This window comes from Macrobrachium nipponense, chromosome 34 (assembly GCF_015104395.2).
Source record: "Macrobrachium nipponense isolate FS-2020 chromosome 34, ASM1510439v2, whole genome shotgun sequence".
Taxonomy (NCBI): domain Eukaryota; kingdom Metazoa; phylum Arthropoda; class Malacostraca; order Decapoda; family Palaemonidae; genus Macrobrachium; species Macrobrachium nipponense.
In genome coordinates this window covers 26,621,061-26,642,319 of record NC_061095.1, presented here as the reverse complement: position 1 = coordinate 26,642,319, position 21,259 = coordinate 26,621,061, and the positions used below count along the sequence as shown (strand labels likewise).

Sequence of the window (21,259 nt, the reverse complement as noted above, 5' to 3'; positions counted from 1 at the left end):
TTAGATTCTTCCACTCACTCTCACATTCCTTGCAAGTATTAGTGAAAGAACATTCATACTCCCTGCAACCCTTGCATACGGTGTGAGGGTCTACCGAAGCTTTCGGCAACCTCACCTTACAGCCTACATTCACACAACGTCTCACAACCATTCCAGCGTCAGACATTTTTAAGAAAAATCCAAATCAAGTCCACAAAACAGTCCACAAAAGCGTATGCCAATCCAACAATCCAGATACGTCACCAAAAGTCGGTCAAGAAGATCAATTGCCGGTGAAAAAAGAAAAACCAATCGAGAGGAACCAACAACAATGTTGACGGTCCGGGCGACAGAAGAATTCTGATTAGAAAACGGGAATGGTTCCTAGTCCTGCCACCCAGGGCAGGGCGGTAGATCACCTGACCTACAGGTAGCGTGTGCCCCGAAATTTGAAATTCTGTCGGGGACGACGGAGTCTATAGCTAAGTATATATCTGGCAGGGAAGTTGAATGTATAAAAATCCAATTTTCAACAAATTGCCATTTGTTCCAATACGTAATACAAACCTTTCAGTCCTTTAACAATAGGAAGACTCACTTCTTGGTGGGAGGAATCTGAGTCTTAAGAACAGACTGGTGTTCGCCCACCCTTGGATTCCCTCCCTGGTCATAAGAGCAGAGGGAGGGATCCTAGCCTCTGCCCAATTGATCGGGGTATGTACCGCAGGATCAATGGTCAGACCTCTGGACCCAAGTAATAAGAGGGAGGCAAGCGTACCTCTTAAAACTAGCAAGCAAGAACTTGTTTCTACTGCAAGAGGCAATATGAAGTCATGGGTTGTCTCTTGTTGGCTTCCACTTCCCCCCCGCCTTTGTTGGGGGAAGTGGTGGATAATTGCTCCTATCCCTACTGAAAGGGATAGGATGGGGCTCGGTCGAGTAGCTTACCAGCATCGCCTCCTGATCCAGCGTAGTGACGACCGCGTACCTCTGCCCACAGGTAGAGGGAAAGAAGGCCAGTCACATTCTCATTCACCTATCCCTTCATGCAGTCATACAAGGACCACGGGTCCTAAGGAACGAGTGTGGGCTATATCCTGAAGGTAGAAGGAGGTGCATGTGGTCTGGTTGGACCAGACCCCTGCCTTCAGTACCTGCGCCAAGAAGTTCTTGCAGAACGCGAGGGAAGGACCAATATCTCTGACTTCGTGGGCTCTTGGACGAAGGGTACAGATGTCGTCGCTACCATCAGCTTCTTTCTTGGTCATCCCGGTGCTAACGAAGAGGCGTCAACACTCAGACCTGAGGTGTCGAGTTCTCTTCAGATAGCGCCGTCGCGCCCTCACAGGACAAAGCAGCATCTCCTTCGCATCGAAGGCAGTGAAGTCCATTATGGAGGGGATTGTGAAGGACTCGAACCGATCGGGAGGGACCGAAGGAGTCTGAGTCTTCGCTACGAAGTTTGGTACGAAATCGAGCGTCACAGCTCCCCATCCCCTGGATGCTTGAATTCACAGGAAAAGCCGGGAATAGTAGCTATGACCTATCCCTCTTCTCAACATAATCTTCGGTGATGTCCAGTACCCATACTGGTCTATCCGTGTGCAGTGAAGTGTCTCGCATTCTCGTATCCCATTGCAGCGAAGTCTCTCGCGGTCTCGTATCCCCTTGCGCGAAGTCTCTCCGTCTCCGTAGTGGATAGGACACTGACACTCCACAGTGGGTGTCAATGGTATGGGTACTGGGGCAAGCTAGTAGGACGAAGTAATGATTGATCTGGAACAACCGAACTAAGTCTACAGCGTAGCTCGCAACTGACTTGGGCGCTTTGACAGCTGCCAACTGACAGCGTTTGGTTGTGTGAGGCAAGCTGTCCAAGCATCTGAGAAAGTCACGTGACCTTTGCCTTTAAAGGGGTATGCCGAGAGACCATACAAATCGCCTATTTGTTTGCCACCGATGCCGGACTGCGAGGTGATGATTCTCTCAAGGCATGTGCCCAACAGGCGAAAGTCAATTGCCTTCTAGAGACCGAGGTCCCTCATGGCAAGACAGAATTCTCATAGTAGTTGAATCTCAGCTAAGGAGAAACGACACTTATGTGCCATTGAAGACGAAGGTGGAAGGTGAATGCAACCTACGTCTTCACAGCCGAATTGAGAGAAGTAATTCTCAAGATTCTGAACCTGTGCTTACAAAGGACTGAAAACGCTAAACCGCTATTTCATTGCTGTTCGGTGAGAAGTCGTACTTGCAATGAAAGCGGGGCGCTTTTCAGTAATGAAAACACAGGGATGTACTGCCTGAAGAACCGCTCTTCTTCTTCAGGTTATCCAGGGAGGACAAAATACTTGGAAGTAGAGCTGGCAGGGACGGGAACAGGCGATGTCTTCCGTTATACATCTGTAATTCGGGGTGAACAATAAACAATTGCACACCTACGAATAGTCTATTGAGATATCTCTGTCTGAAAATTCTCGCAATGTCCAAGGCAATGCAGTAGAGATGGTCATTCATGTATGCGAGAATCCCAGTCAATCAGAGACCTAAGTCTGTGATTGTCGGGCAGAGATACAGTTTGGTAGTCAATCATTGTAAAGGAGAGAGACATAAACCGACCGTGCATCTCGGAGAGCCAACTGGTACTGGGGTGCGGCAGGCAGCCCAATACACTGTTAGCTCTCGCTCACTCGTCATCCTGAGTTGCCAGGTAATCCATTCCAAGAAGGAATGCGTTCGGCTAGAACCATCGAGCGTAAAAAAAATACGCTCGAGCAATGGTATTCAAACAAAACGGATTTCGGTGAATACAAAAGCTGAGGTGGTGTTGTCGTAACAATACCATAAGTATCTCAAAATCGAAACTGGTAACTCCTGGGAGGTTGCAGGCAGTCCCGAGTTGCAGTTCAATTAAGATACTATTCGTCTCGGTCACAATCCGTAGAGTTAACTACAGGTATGTGCCTACACCCTGGACAATTCAACTGATTAACAGAATCATGTCGCGAGGGCAATATACGTAGTATATTTGTAGGTTCCTGTACAAAGACCTCCATCCTAAATTCTTTTCCATTAGAGGAATGAGAATAAGGATTGAAAGCCGACACCCTTCATTCTCTAATCAAGAGAGTGAAGGAGAAGTCTTCCCCGAAGGAAAGCTTCAATGGTGATAACAGAATACCAAAGACGATAGTTCAAGCCAAACTGGATGTTCCCATCCGTTCTTCTCTATCCCAGGGTTGGCCGCCTACTGTGAGATATTCTTCCTTCAGCAGCAGTGCTTCTTCTAAATGCTAGAAATTCCAGGAATTCGAGCATTCAGCGAGATTCCCGATAATTATCTATCGTAGTAACAATTATTGGGGATTCTCGTCTAGCCCACTCTGGACCATGGTTTCGCCCAAGTGTTTGCAGATCGTAAAAAACCAGAACACTCTGAGAGTGCTAGAAATTCCAAAGAATTCTAAGCGCTCAGCGAAACCCCCACCGAATTCGTCAGACGATCATCGGTTGGTGGTCCTCCCGATTCCATAGAAATCGAGGATGGGGCAGGATCCTTCCTCAATGACGGGGACTTAGGTCTGGTAGGATCCGAAGGTCCCCCCCAAGGAACGCAGTCCCCGTGGAATCCTACATAGAACGCTCTACAGGATCCCTCCCCTTCCCCGCGTAGCCGTAGGGAGAGAGGGAATGGGGGAGGAATTGGATACTCGCTCGCATTCCCGGGGGTGGGCAACCTGAGCAAACGGAAGACCCCGAAATATAAATGCACATCGGGGCACCTCGCGCCCTCCTCTACGCTCGACAGATTGGGCGAAGAGAAGGTCCGAGAAACCACACGCCCCCCCCCCCCCCCCAAAGGGGAAGGCGCCATACGCGGGAGCTGAGCCAGGGCAGGAAAGAAGAGGAAGTGTCCGAAACCAAGGGAGTCGCTGGAGAGCTTTCCGACAACTCCTTGGCAGGTCTACGCTTCCTCCTACCCTCATGCAGCACCCACAACCAATTTACACAAAATTACATGGCTCGGTCCAAGGGCATTCACGCCCCCCACACAAAGGACACGAGGATCTATCTCAGGGAAAGAGTGAAAGACCCCACACTTGCGGCCCTCCACACCAGGGCAAACTCCGCGGCTGATGGGAGAGGGGGGCGCGGGGATAGCTCCATTGCACAAGAATCCATAATCAATGTAATAAAAAGTAATAAAGAAAGTCACGTACTTACAATACACTTTCACTACACTGAAAAACCTAGTTGAGAAACCACACACAACCAAAGCATACGACGATGAAGCGGGCAGAGAGCAATGATGAACACGTCCTCCACCAATGCGGCCGAAAGCAAAAGTGATTCTTCACCTCCCAGTCGCTCGGTGCGTGCACTGTCAGACAAGCAGTTAACTACTGAACTCCCTTGTTCGAAGCTTACGACCATTCCAGCTGCCGCTAGTTACCTTCCTATTGTTAAAGGACCAAAAGGTTTGTATTACGCATCAGAACAATATTCCTTTTATGCCCCTAAGACATACTCTACCTTTACATACAGAAAGGTTCTTTCGTATCAAGCATATCAGAATGTAATTGTTCTTTGTATGCACTAAGATGTACTTACTATGTGTACCTTTACATGAATATTTTACAGACCTTTCAGACTACTACTGTTTAACTGCAAGCCACTAAAATTTAGCTACTTACTGGTAACTCAAAGCCAAATAGACTGACTTCTCATTCACTTGATGAACTACACCTTCATATACAGGTTTCTTTTGTCCATAATGAGTTATGAACACACTATCACCTCTCAATATAGAAGGTCTTTTTTCAGCTAACCCCAACACCTGAAAAATAAACATTTACAAAGATACTATATTCCTTTAATCATGCTCTTCTAACTTAATCTGTTCATGATCCACTTGCATACTTCTACCCAAAATCAAGTAATATGCAATAATACAAGAATGGATGTTTCAGAGCAAAGGCAAAAATTTAATATAAAGTAAATTTACTTTGTTAATTTTCTGCTATTTTTTTTAGTTAACCTTAAAATATGATATTGTTAAGATACAATAAAGTTTGTTCATACTTACCTGGCAGATATATATATAGCTGTATTCTCTGAAGTCCGACAGAATTTCTAAAAACTTACGACACACGTAGTGGGAGTAGGGTGGTTAGTACCCATTCCTGCCGCTGGGAGGCGGGTATCAGGAACCAATCCCATTTTCTATTCAGATTTTTTATTCTCACTGTCTCCTGAGGGGAGGTGGGTGGGTACTTTAAATATATATATCTGCCAGGTAAGTATGAACAAACTTTATTGTATCTTAACAATATCATTTTGTTCATGAAACTTACCTGTCAGATATATATATAGCTGAATCCCACCTTTGGCGGTGGGGGAGACAGAAAAGGATTTTAGGAACAAAAATATACATGGTAACGTATGATTGACCATCTTGGCGACCTTACCTCGCTAGCATAGATGACTTCATGATTACTGGTCACCCAAGCCTGCATCTGCTTTACTAGAGTTACCAACAAGGTAGTGACCTATGTAGTTGGTGCGCTCTAGATGATATGCCAACGGGGACGTGACCACACTGTGACTAGGAAACATATACATGTAGATGATTGACATCTTGGTTCCTTACCTGCTAGCATAGCTGACTTCATGATTACTGTCACCCAAGCCTGCATCTGCTTTACTAGAGTTACCAACAAGGTAGTGACCTATGTAGTTGGTGCGCTCTAGATGATATGCCAACGGGGACGTGACCACACTGTGACTAGATCATGACCATACTTCTGAGGGCAACGAAGTAAAAAACCACCACCTAAGTTAGCCTAACCAAATAACTCCCACATATAAAGGATAACAGAAGGGAAGTCCGCATTCGGCGGCCGACCCTACAACCAAAAACATTACAAAGATTAAAAACTCACCTACCCTTTTCTATGGGAAAGGATGAGCGCTACCTCTTGCCCCCAAAATAGTGTCTGCGGCGACGTATGGCCCTAGAGAGTAACAGTTCTCGTACATCGTTCTTACCTCCCGTAGGTAGTGAGAGGCGAACACCGAGTTACTCCTCCAAAAAGTGGCACTCAAAATATCGCTGAGAGCCATATTTTTCTGGAAGGCTATCGAGGTCGAAATAGCCCTCACCTCGTGGGCGTTCACCCTTAAAAGATTAAAGTCACTGTCACTGCATGATGAGTGCGCCTCCTTTATGGTGTCCCTCAAGAAAAAAGCAAGTGCATTTTTGGACATAGGCATCTCTGGTCTCTTGACTGACCATAGGTTTTCAGAAGATCCCCTACAGTCCTTCGTTCTCCGCAGGTATGATCTTAGAGCCCTGACAGGACATAGGACTCTTTCTGGCTCTTGACCAATGATCTCCGCCATACCCTTGATCTCGAAAGACTTCGGCCAAGGATTAGAGGGATTCTCATTCTTCGCAAGAAACGTCATCCCCAAAGAGCAGACAGCATTATGTCCTTTGAAGCAGACGTGCTTACTTATTGCCTGTATCTCGCTAACTCTCTTCGCCGTCGCCAGAGCAGTTAGGAACACAGTCTTTCTCGTCAAGTCTCGAAAAGACGCAGCTTGAATAGGTTCGAAGCGACTCGACATAAAAACTTAAGGACCACGTCTAAGTTCCAAGAAGGCAACTTAGGAAGAGGCACCTTGGTGGTCTCAAAAGATCTCAATAGATCATGGAGATCTTTGTTATTCGCTAGGTCTAGACCTCTATGGCAAAAGACTACAGATAAAACGCTTCTGTAGCCATTAATAGTCGACACTGCTAACTTCAAATCTTGTCTGAGATAAAGGAGAAAGTCGGCGACCTGGCTCACAGAGGTCGTGGTAGAGGAAACTCCCTTCTTCTTACACCAGCTCCTAAAAGCTGTCCACTTCGATTGGTACACAGCGATTGATGAAGGCCTCCTCGCGGTGGCGATAGCTTTAGCCACAGGTTTTGAAAAACCTCTCGCTCTGGCCAGCTTCTGGATAGTCTGAACGCAGTCAGACTCAGAGCGGAGAGGTTTTTGTGGTACCTCTCGAAGTGGGGCTGTTTGAGTAGATCTCTCCTCAACGGAAGAGATCTCGGAAAATCTACCAGGAAGGACATCACCTCTGTGAACGTGTCCACTGCAGGCCAAAAGGGGGCGATTAACGTCAACCTCGTCCCTTCCAAAGCTGCAAATTTTCTTAGCACTTCTCCCAGAATCTTGAACGGGGGAAATGCGTAGAGGTCCAGGCCCGTCCAATCCCATAGAAGGGCGTCACTGCTACTGCTCCCGGATCGAAAACCGGGGAGCAATAAAGAGGAAGTCTCACAGTTCTTGATATCGCGAAAATGTCCACCAAAGGACATCCCCAAAGACCCCACAGCTCCTGGCATACCTCCTGATGGAGGGTCCACTCTGTCGGCAGCAGTTGTCCTCGTCGACTGAGTAGATCCGCACGGACGTTCTCGACCCCGGCGATGAACCTTGTTAGGATCGTGACTTCTCTCGCCTTCGCCCATACAAGAATCTCTTTCGCTAGAGCGAACAGGGAGCGAAAGTGCGTTCCTCCTTGCTTCTTCAAGTATGCCAGGGCTGTGGTGTTGTCCGAGTTGACTTGGACTACGCGACGGGAGACTTTGTCTTGAAAGAACTGGAGCGCCAACTGAATCGCTGCCAGCTCTTTGATGTTGATATGCCAGGCTACCTGTTCCCCTCTCCAGGTGCCTGACACTTCCTCCCCCCCATAGTGTTGCTCCCCACCCTGTGGATGACGCGTCGGAGAACAACAATAGGTCGGGGTTCCGAAGCTTGAGGGACATGCCCTCTGACAGCTTCGACGGATCGAGCCACCATCTTAGATGGCTCTTTACCTCTTCTGAGATGGTTAAAATCATGTCGAGGTTGTCCTTGTCTGTCCAGCTGTCTGACAGGAAGAACTGAAGAGGTCGGAGGTGTAGCCACCCCAGGGAAACAAACTTCTCCAGCGAGGAAATGGTCCCCAGCAGACTCATCCATTCCCTCACCGAGCATGAATCCTTCCCTAGAAAGGCTGACACTTTCTCTAGGCCTTGTTGCTGACGTTCCTGGGACGGAAAAGCCCGAAAAGCCACTGAATCCATCTGAATACAGTCAAATGTGACTTTTCGAAGTTTACTAGAAGTCCCAGGGATGCAGCTAAGGACAGAGTCGTTTGCAGGTCCTCCAGGCACCAGGTCTGCGAAGAAGCTCGTATGAGCCAGTCGTCCAGATAGAGCGAGATCCTGATGTTGCAAAGATGGAGCCACCTCGCCACATTCTTCATCAAGATGGTGAACACAAATGGGGCCGTACTCAATCCGAAACAAAGAGCCCTGAACTGAAATACCTTCCCTTTCAGGACGAAGCGAAGGTACAGTGGTCCCCCCGTATTCGCGGGGGATGCGTACCAGACCCCCCCGCGAATAGTTAGAATCCGCGAATGTTTGGAACCCCCCTCTAAAAATGCTCATAAACTCCTATCCTAAACATGTAAACACCAAAGTATCCCTTAAAAGACCATCCTTCATCAAATATACATAAAATATCCTATTATGGTTCATATTAATCTTTGAAATATTATTAATACTGTTTTAAAGTAAATCTTACATTTTATGTTTATACATAAATACATACTATGTACGTACTGAATGACTTAGTTTCGTATGTGAAAATAATTCAGTACCCCCATAAGTATTCAGTCATGCACGTTTTCTTTCATACTGTTACTATTTGAGACATCCATTTTCTTTTTACAAGGGAACAATTGCATGTGAAATCACAAATACCAAATGTCTACTTAAAGTATTATCCTACATCAAATATACCATTGAATTGGTATTATTAATATCATTTTAAAGTAATCTTAAACATTTTACCATGAGAAATATATAAACAGCCAATAGCAGAGAGAGAGAGAGAGAAGAGAAGAGAGAGGGAGAGGAAGAGGGAGAGAGGAGAGAGAGAGAGAGACGAGAGAGAGAAGAGATTACATAAAACCATTAAATTCGTTGACCATTGTATGGCATGGTCACTTTCTCAGCTCCGAGCCTCACTGTAGTTGAGGTAGGGAAATTGATACAGAAAAAGAAGAAGGGAAGAATTTTCTTTTGAAATTAGTTATCGTATTATTACTACTTCTATTATTATTATTATTATTTGAAAATAAAATAAACATGTGCATCTACCATAAAAAATTCTCTCATCTCAGTACGAAAGAGGGGTTATCCTTACAAGTGAAATGGAAAGGTAATTTTCATCTCTTTAAAATACTACCATTATGAATTTTGTAATTATTACAAAATTCATAATTATTATTATTATTTTTAAATAACTGAAATTATCAATAAACATTTTACATACTAGTACCATAAAAATTCTTTCATCTCGGTGAGAGAGAGAGAGGGAGAGAGAGAGAGAAGAGAGGAGGAGAGATGAGAGAGGAGAGAGAGGAGAAGGAGGAGAGAGGAAGATGAGAGAGAGAGAGACGATTGGTGAGAGAGATAGAGAGAGAGAGAGAGAGAGAGAGAGAGAGATAGAGTTTATCTCTCTCTGTTCTCTCAAAAAATAATTATAACGCTTCCAGCGAAAGAGAGGGAGTTACCACTATGACACATTATCTTGTGTGGCAGAGAGAGAGAGAGAGAGAGAGAGAAGAGAGAGAGAGAGAGAGAGAGTTAACCTTAATTAAAAGTGACATGGATAGATTACTATTGTATTTCTTTAAAATACTATCACATAACATGAATTTTGTAATTACAGTTGATATTATTATTATTATTATTATTTGAAAGTATTAAATACAAATAGTAAAAGTACTATAAAAAATCTGAGTCTCAGTAAATGAGAGAGAGAGAGAGAGAGAGAGAGAGAGAGAGAGAGAGAGAGAGAGAGAGAGAGAGAGAGAGAGAGAGAGAGAGAGGGGGGTGGAAATTTCATGAGCACTTGATGGCAGCAACAAATCAGCTCCTTCCCCCTCCGGTCACTTAACCTGATACGTTTATCTGAGTTTTAGTACCTGGAGTTAGAGAAAGAATCTGACTGGGATTACCTTCATTCTTCCATAATTTTTTAAATTTATAAGCTAAAATCTTACTAATTCACTATGTGTAAATTAATATTAATATTTGAAAATAGTAAATCATTTATTTATCATACGAAAAACATACATCTTTGTAGTAGAGAGAGAGAGAGAGAGAGAGAGAGAGAGAGAGAGAGAGAGAGAGAGAGAGAGAGAGAGAGAGAGAGAGAGAGAGAATTATTATTTTTATTATGTGATATCATTTAAACTTACTAATACAGTATTAATCAAAATCAATATTTGAAAATTAGTAAATAATTTTTGTATCATAAAAATGTATTTAGTCATGAAAATAAACATCAAAATACACTAATTAGTGATTATTTTCGTCGGAAAATTCCGCGAATGGGCGAGTCCGTCCGCGAATAATTTCTAGGTAGGTTCCAAAGAAAAATCCGCGAATGTGTGAGTCCGCGAATCCGGAGAACGCGAATACGGGGGGAACACTGTACTTCATTGATTGGGGATGTATCGGGGCGTGAAAATAAGCGTCCTGAAGGTCGAGTGATACCATACAATCTCCAGGTCTTAAGGCCCCCAGAACTGACTGAGGTGTCTCCATCTTGAACCTCTTGCTTCTCTAAAAAGAGGTTCAGACGACTTACATACAAGACCGGCCGCCAACCTCCCAACTGTTTTGGAACTAGGAACAATCTGTTGTAAAATCCTGGCAATGCCAGGTCTAAGACCTGTTCCACTGCTCCCTTCTCGAGCATCTGCTCGAGCAGATCGAAAAGTATCTTCCGTTTCTCCTGACGATACGACGGGGACAAGTCCCTGGGAGTTGAACTCAGGGGGGCGGCTTTACAAAAGGGATTTTGTACCCTTTCTCTAGGATGTTGAGAGACCAGGTGTCCGCCTCTCTCTCTCTCCAGGCTTCTACGAACAACTGTAGCCTGGCTCCTACCGGCGACTGAAGGACGGATCTCTCATTTCTTACCCCTAGACTTAGCAGGGGCTCTTCCTCTAGGAAGACTTCTTCCTCGGGGGAAAGATATAGCTGATGTTCCTCCACAAAAGGGCTTTTGCCTTTTAAGAGACTGGCTTCCTGAAGACGTGGAGGGGCCAGCAGGACGTCGCGATGACTGAGCCAAAAGATCTTGCGTGGCTTTTTCTTGAAGGCTTACCGCCAGATCCTTCACCATAGCCTAGGGGAAGAGATGGCTCGAAAAAGGCGCAAACAAAAGCTCTGCCTTCTGTGAGGGAGAGACAGATTTAGCTGTTGCAATAAAGCGCTCTCTTCTTCAACACGCCTGCGCAAAAATGTGAGGCTAACTCCTCCGAGCCATCTCTGACGGCCTTGTCCATGCAAGACAATACACTGGACAGCTCCCCGAGGCTAATGGAATCTGGTTTACGAGACTGGTTGTCGAGCACGCCCAAACACCAGTCTAAGAAATTGAAGACTTCCAAGGACCGGAAAAGGCCCTTCAAATGATGGTCCAGTTCTGAAGTCGTCCATGAAACTTTAGCTGAAGCAAGGAGAGATCTCCTAGGAGCATCCACAATGCTGGCGAAATCCCCTTGCGCCGATGTAGGTACTTTCAGTCCCATTTCTTCACCAGTTTCGTACCACATCCCTGCCTTGCCGCTAAGTCTAGACGGAGGCAGGGCGAAGGTGGTCTTCCCTTGTGCTTTCCTTGAATCCATCCAGGTGTTGACCTTACGGAAAGCTCTCTTGGTCGATAGCAATGTCTTCATTTAAATAAATCCAGGCGTCTTGCTTGCTTTCGACGATGAAAATTGCGAGGGAGGAGAAGGAGGAGCAGAAGGAAGGAAGGTATCGCCGAACGAATCACGGAGAAGGCGAGCCAGGACTTGGTAGTCCGATGAAGCAGACGTCGAAGGTTGCTCTCCGTCAACGTCCTCAGAAGAACAGCTTAACTCCCCTTCTTCCTTACCAGAATGTACCGCCGAAGGAAGGGGCAAAAGTCCTTTAGACCCGAGTCTCATAGCCGAACGCTGTCGAGAAGAAAAGGGGAGCGCACCAGAAATGACAATTTGTCGAAAATTGCATTTTTCCTAACTATACAAACCCGAGGTCCTTTAACAATAGGAAGGTAACTAGCGGCAGCTGGGACGGTCGTAAGCTTCGAACAAGGGGAGAACGGTAGTTAACTGCTTGTCCGATCGTACGCGCACCCACGCGCCTGAGAGGTGAAGAATCACTTTTGCTTTAGGCCCATGCAAAAAGTTGCAGAGTGAGGGGTGGCATGAGGTGGGACTATATGTAAAGGACCTCAGGTTTGTATAGTTAGGAAAAATGCAATTTTCGACAAATTGTCATTTGTTCCGATACGTAATACAAACCCTCGGTCCTTTAACAATAGGAAGACTCACTTCTTGGTGGGAGGAATCTGAGTCTTTTTGGTGAACAGACTGGTGTTCGTCCAACCCTGGAATGCCTCCCTGGTCGTAAGAGCGAGGGAGGGATTCAAGCCTCTGTCCGATTGATCGGGGTGTGCACCGCAGGATCAATGGTCAGACCTCTGGGCCAAGTACTAAGAGAGAGGCAAGCGTATCTCTTCATACCAGCAAGCAAGAACTTGTTCCTGATTGCAAGAGACAATCATAAAATTATGGGTTTGTCTCAAGTTGGCATCCACTTCCTCCCCCTTGTTGGAAGAAGTGGTGGAAATTTACTCCTATCCCTGCTGAAAGGGATAGGATGGTGCTCTATTGAGTAGCTCACCTGCATCTCGTCCTTACCCAGCAGGGTGACGACCGTATCCCTCTACCCAGAGGGAAGAGGAGCCAGTCACACTCTCATTCACTCATCCATTCTTACAGTCACACCAGGACTCGATGCTGTTCAGCCTGCGAGGGTCTGGGTTAACTACACGTGTTGAGCAACCACCACGGGTCCCAAGGAAAAAGATCCAAGGACCTGTGGGCAATATCCCGAAGGTAGAAGGAGGTGCATGCGGTCCGGTTGGACCAGGCCCCTGCCTTCATTACCTGCGCCACGGAGAAGTTCTTGCGGAACGAGAGAGAATGACGAAGAGGCGTCCACACTCATCCTGGGTGTCGAGTTTCTTCAGACAGCTCCGTCGTGCCTTCACAGGACAAAGCAGCATAGCCTTCGTATCGGAGGCGGTGAAGTCCATAAGGGAGGGTATTGTGAAGGACTCGAACCAATCATCAGGGACCGAAGGGTTATGAGTCTTCGCTACGAAGATCGGTACGAAATCGAGCGTCACAAATCCCCATCCCCTGTATGCTTGACTTCGCAGGAAAAGTCATGCAGTTACCTCAGACGAAAAGAAGGGAATAGTCGTATGACCTATCCCTCTTCTCGACTTTGGTGATGTCCAGTACCCATACTGACAAGCTATTAAGACGAAGTAATGATTGTTCTGGAACAACCGAACTAAGTCCACAGCGTAGTTCGTAACTGACTTGAGCGCTCTGACCGCTGCCGACTGACTGATTCGGAATCGGTAGTGAGGCAAGTTGTCCAAGCATCCGGGTAAGTCACGTGACCTTCGCCCTTTAAAGGGTTATGCCGAGAGACCAAACAAATAATGTATTTGTTTGTCACCGATGCCGGACGGCGCGGTGATGATTCTCTTAATGCATATGCTCAAAAGGCGAAAGTCAATTGCCTTCTAAAGACCGAGGTCCCTGACGGCAAGACACTCTCATAGACGTTGAATCTCAGCTAAGGAGAAACAACACTATGTGCTGTTGAAGACGAAGGTAGACATTGAATACAACCTACGTCTTCCAGCTGAATCGAGAGAAGGAATCTCAAGATTCTGAAGCTGTGCTTACAAATGACTGAGAACGCTAACCGCTATTTCATTGCTGTCCGGTGAGGAGTCGTAGTTGCAATGAAAGCGGGGCGTTCTCAGTAATGAAAGCACTTCCTGAAGAACTGCTTCTCATGGGCTGAACGTTTGGAAGTAGAGCTGGCAGGTCTGGGAGGAGACGATGTCTTCAATATATCTGCTAATCCGTGGTGAACAATGAACAATTGCACACCTCCGAATATGAGATATTTTGAGGACAAACTCAGATTCCGCAAAAATCATTCGCATTATCACAGTGCGATGCAGCAAGAGACTATTACAGAATTCTGTTACCGTGCGGTAAACAGAAAGATGAAAGTCGAAGAGATATCTCTGTTTCAAATTCTTGCAATACTGAAGACGATGAATACGAGTGTCACAGCAGTAGAAGGTCATTCATGTATGCGAGAATCCCCGTTAATCAGAGACCTAAGTCCGTGACTGTTGGGCAGAGATACGGTTGGTAGTCAATCAAAGCAGAGGAGAAAGACATACCCGACCGTTCATCTCGAGGCGGCAGCTGGAACTGAGCTGCCTCGGGCAGTTCAATACACAGTAGCTGTCGCTGACTCGTCATCCTGAGTTGCCAGGTAATCCATTTCACGAAGGAATGCGTTCGGCTAGAACCACCGAGCATAAAAAGATATGCTCGAGCAATTATATTTATGTGAAACTAATTTCGGTAAATATAAAAGCTTAAATGGTGTTGTAGTGACAAAACCATAAGTATATAAAATTGAAACTGGAAACTCCAGGGAGGTTGCAGGCAACCCCGAGTTGCAGTTCAATTAGAATACTCCTCGTCTAAGTCGCAATCCGTAGAGTAACCAGGATATGCGCCTACCCCTCGGACCATTCAACTGCTTAGCAGAATCATGTCGCGAGGTTAATATACATAGTATATTTGTAGGATTCTGAACAACGATCTCCATCCTAAATTCTTTCCCTTCAAGGAAACAAAATAAGGATTGGAGATCGACCGCCTTCGATCTCTAAGAAAGAGAGAGAAGGGGAAGTCTTCCCCGAAGGAAAGCTTCAATGGTGAACAGAATAACGAAGACGATAGTTCAAGCCAAACTGGATGTTCCCGTCCGTTCTCTCTAATCCAGGGTTGGCCGCCCATTGTGATATATCTTCTTTCGGCGACAGTCTTCTTCCAACGCTAAGAATTCCAGGAATTCGAGCATTTGGCGAGATCCCCGATTATCGTGGTAACAATTATCGGGAATACTCGTGTAACTCCCTTGGACAGTGGTCTCGCATTGTGCTAGAAATTCTGCAGAATTCTAAGCACGCAGCGAAACCCCCACCGGATTCGTTAAACGAATATCGGTTGGTTGCCCTCTCGATTCCCGTAGAAATTGGAGAAGGTACAGGGTCCCTCCTCCACGACCGGGGTTACGTCAGGTAGGACCCGAAGGTCCCCCCAGTAGCGCAGTCCCCAATCGTGGGATCCTACAGAGAAGTCTGTAGGATCCTACCCCTTTCCCTTGTAGCCGTAAGGAGAGAGGGAATGGGGGAGAAAATAGATATTGCTCGCCTTTCCAGCGGAAGTAGCATTTGGAGACAAGAGTAGGAGCAGCCATCACCTTGCGGTGATGCCCCCCCCCCCCCCCACCCCCCCCCCAGGAGGGTTATGAACTCGTACTGTAGGTAAGCATCTGCCACCACTGTGAACGTCGTCTGGGTGGGGCTGATCGACACCTGACAGGAGAGCCAAAACCGTCCTCTGACTCATTCCAGTCCTCGTCGAGATCGAAACCTCTCAGGAGGACCGAAGGAGGGGGAAGAAGAGCTGCAATACTCCGAAAAAACGCTGCTGTCGCGGCAGAGGAGGTGGAAGTAGCTTGCCCGACCGGCTAGACCTGAGAGAGCCTTCTCGTCAGGAGTCGAGAAGCTCTTATCGCGGCAAGACCACCGTCAGTCTGGTTCCCTACTTCGGGCTTCAGAACGACTTGAGCCGTGACGTGGCTCTTCTGGTGGGAGTGGCGATCCTTCCCCAAGGTTGTTGTGCTGACGAATCAGCGCAATAACCTGGGCAAAGTTCCTCTGGATCTCGGAAGTTACAGTGTCTAGAGGAGTAGGACCGTCCAGTCCCTCCAACAAGAGCAGCTCCCGAGACCCTCCTCCTTCAGAAGGAGGACCAGCAACAGACCCCTGACGGTTGCCTCCAATCACTTGCGCGTACGTCCTGGCTGGTCCTAAGACCATACCTGGCATGTGCGGCGTCGTGACGGGATCGTGAGCGGCGCACCTTTCACGATCGCTCCTAGATACCTCGCTCTTCCCGGCGTATCCCGAGGAAGTTGAAGGTATCGGAGAGACAGACCTGATGGTAACCCCCCCCCCTCGCTGGCAGGACCAGCGTACGTGGGGGTCTGCAACCGATCACCAACCCGCGGTGGGGATCGGTCTGCAGGCCTGGCCGTCCGCTCACCTGTGGCGAGCGGCTCGACTGAGCACGTCGACCCCGGTCCTGTGCGTCAGACGAGCTGCTGCTAGTCGCCCTCTCCGCCCGGTCCCTGTGGGAGCGGCGGTCAGGTGACTTGCAGAGCTCACTTTCGCGGTGAGACCGGTGAGCGTCCTCACAGCGTGTCAAACCACTGGTACCAGCCAAGGCTGGTACTGACGGTCGGGGGGACCTCTTCCCAGCCTCAGCCCGTGGCTGGTCAGAGACCGTCACATCTACCAGGGTTACCAGCTGGTCGCTGCAAGAGTCACATGAGCGGCTCTCACCAGCTTCTGCTCCGTGCCGCGGTCCTGGCACCGAGCGAACCCTGGCGCCAAACTTTTGGCTATACGCTCTCCCGCGGAAGATCGTATACTCGGAACTTCTCGCGAACGAGAGACCGAGCCGGAACCTGGTTTAGCGGCAGCACCGCAAGCACCAGGCGAGGAAGTACCGGTGGTAGTCGGTACGCCTCTGGTCCCAGTCTTCTTCTTCCTTGTGGAAGGGGAGATGGACCCTGTTCCCGAAAGAGCAGGAGGACCGGCAGAAGAACTCCCCCGTCCCACGGGAGTGGAACGAGCCCTTAGAAGTTCCCGAAGGAGCCTTCTTGGGGGAAAACCCGGGTTACTAGCTGGTCGCTGCGAGAGCGGCCGCTGGCCTGGCGAGAGTCACCTGAGCGGCTCTCACCAGCCTTCTGCTCCGTGCCGTGGTCTTGGCGCCGAGCGAACTCTGGCGCCGAAACTTTGGCTGCACGGTCTCCCGAGGGAGAGCGTACACTCGGGATCTCCCGCGAACGAGAGACCGAGCCGGAACCTGGCGTAGCGGCATCGCCGCTAGCACCAGGCGAGGAAGTACCAGTGCTAACCGGTACTCCTCTGGTCCCCGTCTATCTCTTCCTTGCGGAAGGGGAGACGGGCCCCGCTTCCGAAGGAGCAGGAGGACAGGCAGAAGGAACCCCCATCCCACCCCGGTGGGACGGGGCCTTAGGAGTTCCCGAAGGAGACTTCTTAGGGGGGGAGGCAGCCTTCTTCTTCTTCGGCTTATGGGCCTTAGAAGTCGAAGGGGAAGAGGCAGCAGCAGACGATGAAGACGAAGATGACACCTTCCTCTTCTCTCCTCTTCCTCGTCAGCTCACGCAGGACAGTCGTCAGGTCCTCCATCCAGGCTGGAGCCGGGGCTATTGCCGAAGCAACACGGCCCGACTGCACCTGTCCGGAAGGACCTGGGACTGGGGAAGACACACCGTGGGCAGGACCAGCATGGACAGGCGCAGGAACCAGGAGCGACAGGTACAGCAACCAGCTCAGGAGCGGCAGGAACAGCGGCAGTGGTAGACACAGTAGGGACAGCCAAGCCAGCAGCGGGAACCACATCAGCGGCAGGTAAGGCAGGCCCAGCCATCGCCTCGTAGAATCATCGGCAGCCAGCGGGAACCTGGGTACTGGCGGCCGGTCCAGGGGCGAGCTCCTGGAACAGCAGAAGTCTGGGGCAGGCAATACGAAGAACACAGGCGGCGGCGGCATACCCCCCCTCGGTACAGCGGCGACCGGCCCTAGTAGCAGCAGACGGTGTCACCGACACAGCATGGGGAGTGCAGACCAGGCGGGGGGGCAGCAGCATAAGCGGCCATGGATCACAGCCCCAGACCTCGCTAGACGCTGCAGCAGCCCGTGGATGCTAGGCACGCCCTGCAGCCGCAGTGGTCCATACCTGTCCAAGGTCGTCTCCCACGGATGTAGCACCTGCGGTTGCACAGACAGATTAGTAAGAGGGGTTCCCTCACGCACAGGGGGGAGACATGCCCCACCCCGAACGCAAGGAAGACCCCAAATACAAATACAACGAGGAAGCTGAGCAGGGGGGCAGGAAAGAAGACGAAGAATCGGATACCAAGGGAGTCGCGGGAGAGCTTTCCGACGGCTTCTTGGTAGACCTTCGCTTCCGCTACCCCCGCACAGCAGTGAAAAGTAATATGAAAATGAAACAGAATACTGCACTTGCGATTCACTTCATAGAACATAAGGGGGGAAGGATCAATTCCCGGGTAAGAACAGAAACTTGATCCATAATAATATGATGCTATCATAAAATATATATGAAAATGAAACAGAATACTGCACTTGCGATTTCACTTTCACAGAAAATAAAATCGTAAGGATCAATTCCCGGGTAAGAGCAGAAATTGACCTAAAATTAAAATAGATGCAATTAAATAAATGAAAATGAAAAAGAATATTGGAATTGCAAATCCACTTTCATTGCATTCTATTCATACAAAATAAGAGGCTCGTGCCGAGCGCATTCACTCTCTCGGCAACGAACGCACAGGGCAAAAATATAATGAAAAGAGTACTTACATTTTTTCAATTACACACTTTCGCCCAAAATACATGACTCAGCGCGAGCGTGCCCGCCCTCGGCACCGAGACATAATTCAAGGGTATCAATTCATGAAAAGAGCGGAAACCGCCGTCTCTACGGCGATAGCTCCATGTTGGCTCATAATTAAGTAATGAAATGAAAACAGAGTACTTACAGTTTCATTTCAAGTCAAACAAACCATTAGTAGAAAACACAATATAAACAAAGCATACGACGATGAAGCGGGCAGAGAGCGATGACGAACACGTCCCTCACACCCGCGGCCGAAAGCAAAAGTGATTCTTCACCTCTCAGGCACGCGGGCGCGCGCACGATCGGACAAGCAGTTAACTACAGTTCTCCCCTTGTTCGAAGCTTACGACCGTCCCAGCTGCCGCTAGTTACCTTCCTATTATTAAAGGACCGAGGGTTTGTATTACGTATCGGAACAAACAGAATCCTTCACAGTAGCAGGATCAGTAACTAAAGTTTGTGGAGAACGTGGTGTTGCACGATGCTGAGAAGCGTCAAAATTAGTCTCGGGAAAAGCGTCCGAGTGTCTACGAACTTCCACGTTCGAGTTCAAAGCGTTCTTACGAGCGTCCCTACGAGCGTCCATCCGAGCGTCCAGCGAAGCGTCAGGTCCTGCATCCTGACGAGTGTCACATTGGGCGTCAAAACGAGCAGGTCGAACAGGAGCAGAAAAACAAGACGCCCGTTCCTTACTACGCGGAGCAGCACGTACTGAAGTCCGTACAACAGGTGCAACTTCGTCATCAGCAAAAGCGTCGAGATCGGAATGCCGATCGTCCTCTCGCCGAGAAGAGAGGGGAGTGCGATGGGACCTCTCTCTCTCCAAGGGAGCATGAGTCAGATGACGTCTACCGTCATCTCTAGACGAGCACTGGGGAGAAGAACAAAGTCTAGAGGGCGATAAACCAGGAGGGGAAGAACGAGGAGAAGGCGAGGGAGACTGTCTGGTCCTCTTGATCGGCAGTCTGTCGTCCTTCCTACGTCGAGGAACCACCTCCTTCTGCTTAAGCAAAGCATCTAGTTGTCGTTGCATAGCGAGGATGATTTCTGTCTGTGAAGTCTCCTTACGAGGAGAAGAGCTGCGCCTGTGAGAAGGCGAGGGGCGAGGGGACGCCTTCTTCCTTCTCACAGGAAAAGCCCTGGATCTAGAGCGACTGGGGCGCTTGAAGGCGTCATCGTCGGATGACGTCCTAGTCTTCTTCTGAGGCGGAAAAGCTACGCTTTCCGGAGAAGACCGCAAGTCAGACAGAGCCTGACGTGAAGCGTCTTGATCTTGGAAGGTCCTCTTCAGAGGCCGCGAATCCGAACGAGATTCCCACCCCTTGCGCGGGGAGGACGCGTCGCAAGACGAAAAACAATCCTTAAGGAGGCGTGCAAGCGCACGCTCCTTAGCAGCCTGGGAAGCGTCTACAGGAATTGCTGAAGGGACGTCAGATCGGTGGGGGATCCCCGTAACCCTCCTTCGGCCTTCGACATGCCCTCTCCCTGAGTCCTTGGAGTCCGGCAGAGGTCCCAGCCTAGAGGCGCTATAGGCCGATCTGACACCCCCTCCACTTCACTAGGGGCACTATCACTACACTTAACCTCACTTTGCCTATTTTCTAAGGCAAGCACTTTGGATTCTAGCGTCTTCAACGAATCCAGAATAAGAGAAAGGGCATTACCCTCCGCAGACACCACTTGAGGGCCCGAAGGCAACACTACGGGGTTAGGAGTTACAAACTCTACAGGAGGGTTAGAAGGGGATACATTAATACCCTGTCTGTTATCAGACTTACTCCTGGAGGAAGACCTCCTGATCCTGTCACGCTCTAATTTCTTAACGTAGGATTCATACGTCTTCCATTGCAAATCAGTTAAACTTTCGCATTCAGTGCAGCGAAAATCATACGTACGCATTTGTCCCCTACAACTCTTGCATACTGTGTGAGGGTCAACCAAAGTCTTTGGTAGCCTCACCTTACATTCATCCTTCATACACACCGACGCTAGCCGAACTAGACCCAGACATCTTATTAAAGGAAAAAACCAAGCCAAAATCCAAAACAATCCACAGTCAACGTGTGCCTAGCTACCGATCCAATGTCAAAAAACCAAAAAGTCAAGAGGATACTCAAAGCAATAGCAGTTTTCCAAAATCCTGAGGCAGAGGTGCTGTAAACAGTTGTTTACAACACCGGCGACAGAGAAAATCTGAATAGAAAATGGGAATGGTTCCTGATACCCGCCTCCCAGCGGCGGGAATGGGTACTAACCACCTACTCCCACTAAGTGTGTCGTAAGTTTTTAGAAATTCTGTCGGACTTCAGAGAATACAGCTATATATATATATCTGACAGGTAAGTTTCATGAAAAAAATGATACTTTTATTAATAAATATCTTGAAATTGACAGGAACCCTTCTATAAAAAAAAAAAACAAATAATAAAAACCCTTCTATAAAAAACAAATAATAAAAAAAATACTGAGTTAATATGTAACTTTAATTTGCCTCTTTCAGTACATAACCACACTGGTTGACCATAAAACAAATGTGAATTAC

General features: G+C 48.2%; 1 protein-coding gene across 3 annotated transcripts in view; it reads right to left on the bottom strand.

The window, feature by feature from the left end:
* LOC135207989 (putative helicase mov-10-B.1) overlaps positions 1-21,259 on the bottom strand; it is a 221,559-nt gene that overhangs the window by 139,495 nt on the left and 60,805 nt on the right. For all 3 annotated transcript variants that reach the window (XM_064240068.1, XM_064240066.1, XM_064240067.1), the window contains exon 11: positions 4,674-4,816. In XM_064240068.1, coding sequence (XP_064096138.1) covers positions 4,674-4,816 — 143 coding nt within the window. The remainder of the gene's footprint in view (positions 1-4,673; positions 4,817-21,259) is intronic.